This window comes from Chaetodon auriga, chromosome 6, assembly GCF_051107435.1.
Source record: "Chaetodon auriga isolate fChaAug3 chromosome 6, fChaAug3.hap1, whole genome shotgun sequence".
Taxonomy (NCBI): Eukaryota; Metazoa; Chordata; class Actinopteri; order Chaetodontiformes; family Chaetodontidae; genus Chaetodon; species Chaetodon auriga.
This window is the reverse complement of record NC_135079.1, coordinates 9,732,126-9,744,004: the sequence shown is the minus strand read 5'-3', so window position 1 is coordinate 9,744,004 and position 11,879 is coordinate 9,732,126. Positions and strand designations below refer to the sequence as shown.

The following is an 11,879-nucleotide window of genomic DNA, read 5'->3' as shown; positions in this document are numbered from 1 at the left end:
ATAAACCAGGACTAGGAGCATATTGACTGGAAAGTATGGGGAGAATGCATACACAGGGACACATGGGAGCTTTTTGCCTATAAACAACCCGAACCACACACACATTTCCTGTGCCACACAATCCCCCTTTTCACCCTTTGCCCAATGTGTGTGTAAAGGAACGAGCGCACGGGGTTGGGAAAAGTTAGGCAGGATTATGTGGTGAGCTCCACCAGGTAGATGCATTTAAATTCACAGACGAGATCTTTGTGCAGAGCTGAAGATGGTCATGTTATGGCATGTTCTGCACCTTCCAAACACCAAACAAAGGGGGACATTACATAACAGTCCTCTAGTTTATTTGTTGAGACAAGTCAGAACAAAGTTGTAGGTTCTGAGTAATATGTTTTATTGAATTCAACAATTTTTGCTGAAGGCTCTCGACAGAACAGCTTGTTCTAGGCTGTTGGCTAGGTCTCACCCCTGCTGCTGGGCATCACTTATACAAGATTACAGCAGACTCAGGCTCATCTCACAGAGAAAACATGATCGAGTGGAAAGCTTTTCTCAACTTTATGATTTATGTGTAAGTTGTGCATTTCTGGTATTTCAGTATGCTTGAAGTGGGTGATTTGTCAGCTTTTCACACTCAATTTCTAACCCTTAAAATGAGAATACATTATTAGTCCAGAAGATAACTGTGGTTCCATGTGGTAACATAATAAGTGACACAACTAACATTAGCGATCGCTACTGTAAGTAACAGTATATTTCTAAAGCTGCAAGGAATAGACAACTCATTGATCGACAGAAGATTAATCAGCAACTACTTGATGATCGATGAATCGTTTTAAGTCAGTTTTCAAACAAAAATGCCAAACAGTCTCTGGCTCCTGCTTCTCAGAAGTGAGGATTTGCTGCTAGACTCTTGGTCTGAAAAACAAATATTACCCTGGCCTTAAGGAAATTGTGACTTCTGACTATTTTCTGACATGTTAAAGACCAAATGATTAGAAGATTAATTTATAAACTAATCTGCAGAGTAAATGATAATGAAATAACACTTTGTTGTAGCCCCACTTTATGTATATGGGAAAGGACAAGGAACAAGGATGATTATATCACTTTTGAAGTCTTCAAAATAAACAATAATGTCCTTTATTTCAAACTAAATAGTGGAAATCCATAACAATTCATTTTTGAGGTACAGTATAGCACATATATACATAAAAACACAATGCTACAACTTGAAACAGTTTGACCTGGTATGCTATTCACAACAGTACAATATATGCAGGACATCAGAGGGAATGAATGGCTCAACTCACCATTCCTCTACAATTTCAAGGACACAACTTACCAATGTTTCTCACTAACTGACGTCAGAGAACCAGGAGGATGAAAGAGATATTTCTTTGCCTCCCTTCTTCTGCCCGTCCCCCTGCAACTGCCCATCTCTCCTAAAATAACCTGCTTTGCAGACCTTTTTCATTTCACAAGGCTGATGATTTGAGGCCTGCAGTATCGACGGAAATGGAATGACATTTTTCTTGAACTCCATAATTACCATGCTAGTCAGGACAGAGCAGTAGGTTGGGGCACACAATGTCACTAGGGAGAGCTGCATCTAATTAAACACTGGAAACAGTATAATTACAACTTTTCAGGAGTACAGGAGACCTCACCCATGTTTCACGTTCCCTATCTGAACCGAAAAGCTCACCCATGTAACAAGCACATCTGCCTTCAGTGCTGGACTGCAAACCCTCAATCACTCTGACCTCAGGACCACTCCCTTCTGGGGTAGGACTGAACGTGGTCATTTGCAACAATATAGACCACCTTTGGAGGAGACCTACAGTATGTTTCTTGTTGAGTTAAAATAAGGTTTGACGTTAACTTTACAAAATGGGTCAACTATCTTTAAGGTGTCTTTTCAACTGGCCTGATGGTAGGTGCTGAGGAGTATGATTTACAGAGATTTGAAATGACAAATTAGCACTGCGCTAAACCACTGAGCTGGGATGTCACGTACCTGAGGGCGTGCCACGTTTCAGGAGGTAGAAAATGTACTGAATCTAAGTGTTGGGTAATATCTGTTTTATAGCACATATACTGCAGTTTAACTGCCTTAAAAATTACATTGTTAAGGCTTTTTGCCATTTTTAGCATCCATTCACCACCATTAACATCCTTATTTATGAGCATTGGGTTCTAGATACAGGCAGCTTGCTACACAGTTTGAGCTATTTCTTTTCCTGGATTATATTGCATGCATGACGTCAAAAATACAAATGTCACTTAAATAGGTACAAAATAACACACAGCAAGAGAAAGATCAACCTCTGAAAAATCATTGAACTAATACTGAACAAGTTCCCTGTTCGGTTCACAAGAACACCACATTATAGTAAATAGTTGTATTTACATATATACAAGAAGTAGGATGCAGTGTCGATGACTGTTCTTTAAAGCAGTTTTAAGGCAAGGCTAAGGATATGGTGCATGTAAAAAACTGTGCTACATCACTGAAGAGGAACCAGCTCATGTTTGTTTGGCCTGCACACTGACATGCTCGGCTTGTGACACTAGTTTTTACAGTAAAGGTGTTCTATACTTTCTGTAAGATCGCTCAGGTTGAACTCCTGCCTAACAGTGCACACACGAGGAGAGAACTGCACTGCTTCTCTTCTAGAGTCAGTTCACATGTGTGTTATACATGTGCTACTCTCAGTATTGTAAATTCTCAGTACAAAACAATTTACTTTGGTAAAACTTCTTGACGTCAAGGAATAAGAAAAAAAATCACTTTGTCCCTGAAAAATGTTTAGATTGAGCATTTGTCTGGGCTAGGCTAAATCTAAATATGATTGATGGGCATGATCGAGAGTAAAAACTGACCTTCAGGAGTTTAGCTTATCTGACTGCACCTTAATCTTACACTAAGCACAGTTGATGCTTTTTCAATTCAGTGTGTTCACTGCACGAGCACAGATATTCAGGCTCAACTTAAGCATACATACAGTATGATTTAACTAAAACAGCATCAAACCAGAAACACACTGTAACACAAAGTCATGGTCCTTGAGTGTGATTAAGAAGCAGTGTCAGGACGTAGCTGTTTATCAGAAAACACCAAAATACTGAATCTGGAAGTCATGTAGCTGTACATGAACACAGTCAGATGTTTGAAATTACTCGGTACTGTACATATTAAATCATATAACTAGTTGACACAAGAATACAATGCACTACAAACTGCTAGCTCCTTCTTTATAACAACGGCACTCAGAACAGAACAAAGAAGGAATGTGTGTCAAGAGGGGCTTGACCTCACAGCCCAGTGAAAGACTAATTTACTTTCACTATGAGGTTTCTCGTTCTTTTTGCAGAGTCTGGAATGTGACACTGTGCTCATCTGTTGAATTGGTGGTTACAATAGGCTAGGTCCCATGGGCAGGGGTGGGTGGGTGGCATGGGGCATCCACTGCTAATGCTTCAAGCCCCAATCAAAAAATATTCCAAACCTTCTGACCCCGTGTTTGTGATCTGATGTCCCCTCCCTGGAAGTATCACACAGTCAGCTCAGATCTTCTTCACCTTGCGACCCAGGTGGTAGTAGTAAGCCATTGTGACCACCAGGAAGAGCACTCGACTGAGGAGCAGGAGCATGGCAGCATTGGGCAGGATGCCAATCTCCATTAAAGTGATGGATGTCACTGAAACCACAGAGCAACATTTAGTACTTGAAATAGGATTTTTTTCTTTACTATTAGCAAATGTAACATTACACATGATTTTCCCACCTTTATTGATCCATGGAAAGTGGATCTTAAATGACAAGTTCACATTTTTTCAAGTCTGTCTTTAACAATAACTCACATGCCAATATGTACAGTGAAAGAGCTATCAGTCTTTGGAAGTTACAGTCTTTTTAGTACAAAATTCCCCTTTATTGCTGACAATAACAAAGAGGGAATTTTGTAATGTAAGACCTTGGAAGAAACCAACTTGATTCCTGTACCTGACTGCTGAAGCCTCATTTTAGATTCATCTGAACTTGAGAAGACATTTTTCCACAGAAGCAGGACTGTAGTTTACCTCACATCACTTATCACACATCATTGAGACTGTTTAAGGAAAGGATTGGTTGTAGAGACCAAAAACCGTTTCAATGATCATATCCATCAATTTAATACAAGGCTGTGAGTCCACACTCTGAACACAAGAGGGCAGTATCAACACATACATTTGATAAATTCTCTGGTTAACTCAGTTCTGACTAATGGTTTGTCCCAACTGTCGCCATCAAAGTGAGATAGTAAAGGGGGGATGTGATTATAACAACTAGGGACAAAAGACATAACAGGAACAGTAAAATAATGGACTGGAAATGTTTAATCACCTAGAAACTGGACAGCAAAGTAGCAGGCTTCACTGAGCAGAGTCCACTGGATTACGATCTTCTCTGCTGTGTAGAGACCATTCCACATGATGAGGGCCAGGCCTGGAAAAGGATGTGATAAAAGGGAATTTATAGGTTCAGGGGCATGGGAATGAAACGGAAAGAAAGGGGAAGCTCAGGGAAGACGACTCCTACACACTCCATTAACACAAACTGTAAGAGCAGTTTACTTACAGCTGTACTCCAACTGCACATGGTGATAATTGGCCTAGTGATTCCGCTGAATGCTTGGACTCATTGGTTGATTCTAATAAAAGCCTGTGCTCAATCATTTCATTCCCCATCTTCGTTCTCATTCAAGTTAATTGTCCTGTATTTCACTCCTACACACGCACACACACACGCACACACCAGTGAAATGATGGAAACGAGCAGAGGTGGGCAGAAAGGTGGGAGGGCTGATAGACTGTATCCTCTCCCTGCCAGGTTCCATCTGTGTGGCAGATGAGACCCCGTCCTTCGCCTCCTCCATCGCTCCTCGTCTTGCAAGACATCACTCTTTTTTCTTTGCTAATCCCAACAGCCCTGCTGACATTTAAAATACAGAAGCCCATCTTTTGTTGGCCTTATGAGATTGAAAGCCGGTTCATTCATATCTTCCTCCACAGTGACATGTGTTTAAGGTTTTATTCCTCCTCAGGCAATGCAATAATCATACAGAGGGTGGTTTTTGATTTGTTCAGATTTTGCATTGTACAGATTTATCAAGATTAGTATATGGTGTGTTAAAGTACAGTCTGAGGTTATGGTATTCCCATAAATGTCTTTTGAGGAAGGAGGAGCGGATCATATTTAATATCTTAAATATTTTGTGCTCCTATGTCTATATAAGGTCTGGGTGCTGATGTTCTGACATATGTAAGAGCTCAAACCAAAGGAGTTCTGGACAGATTTATCCCTGATTCTCCCCTCCCAACATCTGGACCTTGTTTGGTGCCTATGTTCAGCAGAAATTATCTGGTAATGTGGTGGGTTTACAGATGCACATTTAAACCTACTGGACTGCTTGCACCCCAATAACTTCAAATATTATTATTTAGGATTTAAAGTCTGGATGATCATATCAGTATTTTCTTTGCATGAATACAACAGCCAATGAGAGAAGACTACAAGCAGCTGACAGTGTTACCAAGCAACCGTAAACACTCTAGCCCTTGAAGCTAACATTATTTAGCATACTGCTATTGACGGATATTAAAAGTGACAGTTCAAATCTCACCTCCAGTTCTCGCTGAAGAATACATGACACATGTTGACTGTGTTTGACCAACTCAATCTCATCCAGCTGCTTTTGTTTTGTTCTCATTGCAAAGCATCACTACAGCAAGCTGTTGCACCACATCAGTCTCCATTTTGTTTCCACCTGGTTCCCCATCGCCATATGAAATCATGTGAGGTGGTGCATTGCTCTCTCTTGCAAAACAAGTCTTAATAATATCCTGTAGTGTGTGATGCCCCATTATTTACAAATCTTGTAGAGTATGCATGTTTGAGAGTAGAGAGGAAAACATCTGTGAAGTTTCTCCTTATGTGCGTGATGCGACCCCATTTTAGGATTTTGAAACCAGCTTTAGCTGAAAGTGACAACCTGACAAAATTCACTGAATATTTAACTGCTGAACCTTTGCTCTCATCCTTCTCCATTTCCCTGCTTACTTTCCCATCAAGAGCAACATGTGTTACCAGCCTGTGTCACAGTCATATTGTGGCCCTTCATAGAGCCATCACAAACCCTGTAATCACTGTAATCACTTGCCTGACAGCCTTCTCTCAAACTAAGGCCATTAAAATAATCACTCACATCTCCAATATAATTGTTCTGTGACAGAGGAGCAAAGCACAAATGCCATAATTAACTGGCATATTTATGAGCATCGATTGTCTCCCATGGGTGGTGTGGCACAGAGGAGCAAAAAAAAAAACAAAATAAAAACAAAACAAAACAAACAAACAACTATTTAATGCGTGATTGAGTGAGCAGAGATCCTGACCAAACCACACACACACACACACATACACACAGTACAATACACTGTCCTGCCATCCCTCACTGTTTTCCACCAGATTTAGACCTGATATACGGGGCGACACAGAGGCAACTCAAGCCTTTGCTGTGTGTATTCTGGAGAACTGGTCTCTGTACCCATCAAGACGTCATAATAAAGTGTAGATAGACAGAACTGAATGACATTATGCAACCTCTGTTTTGTAGCCTAAAGGAGTGATTGTGCGGCAATAAGGGAGCTTTTTTCTTCATCGTCTGAATGCGTGTGTGCGTGTGTGTGAATGGTAATGAATGCATAAGAAGGCATTATCACAAGAAACCACGTGCAGTGAAGCAGTGTGCATTTTTAGCATGTGCATAGCTAAACAGAAAAATTATGTGTGTCAGTATCATTGCAGCACAGTGAACGTACTCCCTCATGTATAGCTGCAGCGTATTCACTGTGCTGCAGCTATGCATGAGGAAGCGTGAATAGCTCCATGCATTTATAATCTGCGTGTCTTTCTTCATTTTTAGGAGTGACGACTTACTAAGCAGTGCTCCTCCATAAAGGCGAATGGAGATGTTAGTCGTGGAGAGCTCCTCCTCAAAAACAACCTCATATAGCTGGTTGGGAAATATCAGGGCCTGTGTAGGAAAACAAAAGCACAACTCTGTCATATCAACAGAACAGCATTCTGTCCACCCAAAATGCTGCAGCGTTGACAATGTCTTCCTGTCTGTGAGTCAGAAGCACTGCATACGCCATGAACACTGAGGATATTGAGCATTTAGGTGGTATGGCCGACAAAGACTTAGCTGTTTCTCCAGATGTCCCTCGCTGATGGGTCGTAAAAGAATCTACAGTAACTGACTGCTGGCTTTACATGTTTTTTCCTCTTTAGTCATGAATGTGAAACAACGTCTTCACTGTGTTGATAATTTAAGCAACACTTACCATCAGGGCCATAACTGTGAAACCCACTGCTGAGATGAGTATCCACACCCTAAGAAGAGAAACATAACATGACTTACTGTATCCTTCCTGAAACCAAGTGCTGGTTGTACATTCGCAAGATGTTGAACTTTACTAGAAGTGATATGCAGATGACCTCACACAGTCTGCTGTGTTTACTGTGTTCTGAGCAGCTGAAGTCTCACCTCAGCCCGATAGGCTCTCGCACTGCAAACTTCATCTCATTTCCGAGCATCTGACTGATCTGTGAGCAAACAAGGCAAGACAAAAGAAAAAGGAAACGGGCTATGAGAACAGAAATGTAACAGCAATCATGTCATTTTAACAGATATCTATTATGACAGCCTTCCACAAAGAGCCACATAACCGAGAATAAAGTGCGCTCCATGGAGGTGTATTCGATGTTGTCAACACATCCATAGAAAGCTACTGAAAAGAAGTACATTAAATAAAGCAGTGGAGAAAGAAAAGATAGGCTGAGTGTCAAAGAAGGACCATTTAAGATGTTAATTTAGAAACTAAATATCTTCACCTCCTTAATCACCCACTGACGATTACGAGGGTATGTCATGACAACATCTTGCAGTGAATTCTGGAGGAATAACCAACCACCAAGCCAATGCCAAAAGAAAAGCCTTATTTGCTACAAATGAACTTAATCCTAGCAACACCAGCACCACGCAATACTCAATTTGTAATCCTGAGTGCTTGAAACATTTAGTGGGAGAAAATTATGACAAAGTGTAAGTAATTACTCATTCCAGTTGAATAGAAAAGCTGTTAATATTTCATGAAATGCCACACAGAACGAAGCTTATCATACAGTATTATGGAGAAGGCACACCCAAGCATTTCCCTGGCATATAATATGTGTTAGGATAAGCATCTCTTATCACAGATGGTAGAAGATGATGGAATGCAAATAATTGGCATCTTGTTTTTCTAACTCTTGTTTTTCCTAACTCTTCTATGCTCCATCATGTATGAATACAATCACGTGAACCTCCCAAAAAAACACAAATATAAAAGCATCCAAGTGACATTACCAACATGCTACTTTAACATTCAACTGACTGAGTGCTGGCGTGATGTAGTGAATAAACAATTAGCCAAAACATTGACAATAGTCAGAAAATCTATCAAAACATGTTATGAGGAATAACCCTTTGAGATACACCATCTCATTTTCAAGGGGGTCGGTCCTCAATGACAATACAACACAAATATGAAACATAAATGTAAAAAAAAAATATGACAATATGATAATGACAATAACGGTGCACATAATGCAAATGAACAAGATTTCCACACAAGGTCAGAATTGCGCCTTAAAGCATCCCATATGCAGTATGTTCCAAGTGCAACAAATTTCAAATACCAAGACAATCTGTGTGTGTGTATATGTCTGAATATAGGGGGAAAAATAAAGGAGTTGGTTTACAAAGTAAGGGCACTGATCTTTTTGCATGTGTGGAGGATATAATATCAGAAATTACGCTGACAATTTCAGATTCAGACATCAGATTTTTTTTTTAAGTCTAAAATACACAAGGACAGGGAGGTAAACAAACTGTTCCAGATAAAGTACAAAAAGGGCCAGAGGAAAAAAACACAAACCCAGTTTTCTGCCTGAACTGACAGTAACCCACAGATAAATTACAATCGTTGGTTGGCTGAGACGATGAATTCCTTCATCCAAAGCCTTCAGGTCCTATCACTCCCCTAACATCAATGAGTTTCCTTCATCATTAAACATTTCCAAGAAACTGTTCTTGGGTTGCAGTGAGATAGCATCAGTCAAACCAAAAATACACTGAAACATGAAAACCACTAAAGCAGAGAAGATGAATCAGTTTCTGACTTGCAGTGTTTTCAGAGAAGGCACTATCAGTGGGAAAGTAGTTTTCTGCATGACGGGCCTGTAAAATGTCAGAGTGAATGAAACAAAATGAGTCATGTCATATACTAGAATGATCAAAACAAGGGTTTTCAAGGGTTTTGCCACCATGTAAGTGTAACCGAGCACTGCATCAGTAATGTTCTGAAAAAAAAACCAAAAAAACCAAAACTGTATTCTTGTATTCTGCAGTCTCGTGACTCAATCAAATCAAATCATGAAAAGAATCCTCATGAAGTCATACCGTCATATGTGATTTATCATATTATTGCTTTGCAAATTTCTTTTATCCACATTACTTATTCCAGAAAGGTAGAAAATCAAAATGAACAAATTTGCTTTTGAAAGATTTTAAAAATAAGACGTCTAACAGTGGAACATAGTGCATAGCTCTGAACATCAGTTACATAATTTTATCTGTGATTCTGCATACATTTGCCATATTGTAATGAATATTGATAGAAAAAATGATAATTCATGCATAACACCCAGCCCTACTGGCATAGCACATTAAATGTTACATACATTACTCAAAAGCAGTGAAACATATGCAATGTATGCACTTTAGAAAAAATATGATAAGATATTATTTCATGAACGCATTGGCAACATACTGCCATGCATTCAGGCACAAATGGCCCAAAAAGCCTCATTAAAGTAGCTTTGTGGAACAGGCATTTTATGTCAAAAATGAAAGAGGGAAAGATATGAAGACATGCATCTTAAGTGAAATGGAGAAAAGGGAATTTCTTTGGTTTCTTTAACATTTCCTCTCAGTAGATCTACTGCTACAAGCTTTGATTTCAGAGCAGAGCCCTTAAGAAAATACAGCCTTGAAGTTAAACTCCAAAAATATTCAGATTCACAGTTACAGACTAGACCACTTACATCTCTCCTTGCAATGCGGCTGAAGTGCCTGTACATGAATTCATCTGTGCCAGCTGTGATCATGTGACCAGGTGAATCAGCCTTCCTGTTTCATGATTTCAGGGGTTGTTTTTGACAGGAACACATAAATATTCATGACTGGCATGAGAAATACTCAAAGGGAACTGAGCGTCAACTGATGGTACAGGGCTGGCTTGGGGTGGAATAGAGCGGATGGGAGTTGGGGAGAGAGGGAGAAACAGGAAAAGGAAGAAATACACAATGCTGTATGTGGAAAGAGATGCTTAATCACAGCTGCTATGGTCTGGCCTTGTCATCAGTCACTCAGTCAGCTGCACTCAGTAAACAAAGGGCAACTTTGAAAAATAATCTGTTATCCAACAACCTAAAATCTGTCATTTGAGTATGTACGCTTCCCATCTGATGATGTGCAGTCACACATTTATGAAGGCCTGGGCTCATGCTGTCAGTGCTCGGTTGTTGCTACATGATGTTACCACTAAAATAACATACCAGTTGGTTAAAAAAGTTAACAATGTCACAACAGGTAAGAAGGGCAGTGTGTCTTTGCACAGTTGCACTCATATATGGTAGCACAAATACACAAAGCCTCTTTCTCACTGAAGTATAAGCAATAGGAACAGTGTCCTTATCTCTAAACAGTTAAAAACGCAGGAAGAGACAGTCAGTGGGCTAGAGGAGCACTTCCCTCCTTTGTTTACAAGGACCACAGGCATGAAGTCAACTGTTTCCCCTCCTAACCAACTCCTCCAATGGAGCTAACCTTATTGTTAGATCCCAGGGGTCTCTTTACCACAAACACTTAATGCAAGGATAAATGGAACAGCTCAAGAATAACAGCACAATGCAGTAGAAGAAGTGAACAATCACATGGTAAGTGCAACAATTTAATTTCTAAATCAGGGTCAATGCCACAGTTAAATAGGGAAACCTACTATTCAAAACAGCACATACAATAGACCACACTATTATGAGTATTGTATTATGGTACTTTGCACAGACTATTGCTGGATCACCATTCAATCATTACAGCCAATAGCTAACCTCCAAAATCTTTCTCAAATTAAATAAGGGACATGGATGCTGAGGCAATCACTGTTTCTCTTTCTTTGTCAGTACATCTATCCCTCAGTAAGCTTTGTGAAAGGGATCTGAGTGGCAGATGTCTGGGTTAGGCTTCTTGCTAAAACGTTGAGAGAGAAAACAAACACTCAGGAGGTCTGAGAAAAGAGGGCCAACATGTCATCACAAGCTATCAGCCACCACCGTATGCCCGCTCCCTTCTGTTCTGTTCCTTTCTCCCACTTGCTGATTAATATTTCAGTGAGGAACAGTCTGCTCAGCCTATCATTCTGATGCGATCTGATTAAAAAAAAAGAAAAAACAAAGGAGAAAGAAATCTTGATATTTCAGCGCACTGAAATGGAACAAGAAATGATTGTCAGTCTGCAACTTCGCAACTCAACATATGACAAGTGTTTTTGCGCTTCTTGGCATGAACCAGCATTTGTGCTGTTGTGTTTTTAGTATATACATCACTGTGCATCTACATGGATTTGTAAATACATGTGAGGCAGGAATATAAAACATGAGATGCGAGAGGCGGGGAGTCTCCCAGAGGAGGCAGTCACATCTCAGTGGAGCTACGAGAGCTCATGGGATTACGTGA

At 40.0% G+C, this 11,879-nt stretch overlaps 1 protein-coding gene across 1 annotated transcript in view; it reads right to left on the bottom strand.

Annotated features, from left to right (window-relative positions):
* Nucleotides 1-368: 368 nt before the first annotated feature.
* Nucleotides 369-11,879, bottom strand: part of tp53i11b (tumor protein p53 inducible protein 11b) — a 32,084-nt gene continuing 20,573 nt past the window's right edge. The window contains exons 3-8 of the mRNA XM_076733742.1: nucleotides 7,590-7,648; nucleotides 7,387-7,435; nucleotides 6,980-7,076; nucleotides 4,385-4,486; nucleotides 1,044-3,698; nucleotides 369-906 (exon numbers count right to left, since the gene is read on the bottom strand). Of these exons, the coding sequence (XP_076589857.1) occupies nucleotides 3,565-3,698; nucleotides 4,385-4,486; nucleotides 6,980-7,076; nucleotides 7,387-7,435; nucleotides 7,590-7,648 (441 nt within the window). The 3' untranslated portion in view covers nucleotides 369-906; nucleotides 1,044-3,564. The remainder of the gene's footprint in view (nucleotides 907-1,043; nucleotides 3,699-4,384; nucleotides 4,487-6,979; nucleotides 7,077-7,386; nucleotides 7,436-7,589; nucleotides 7,649-11,879) is intronic.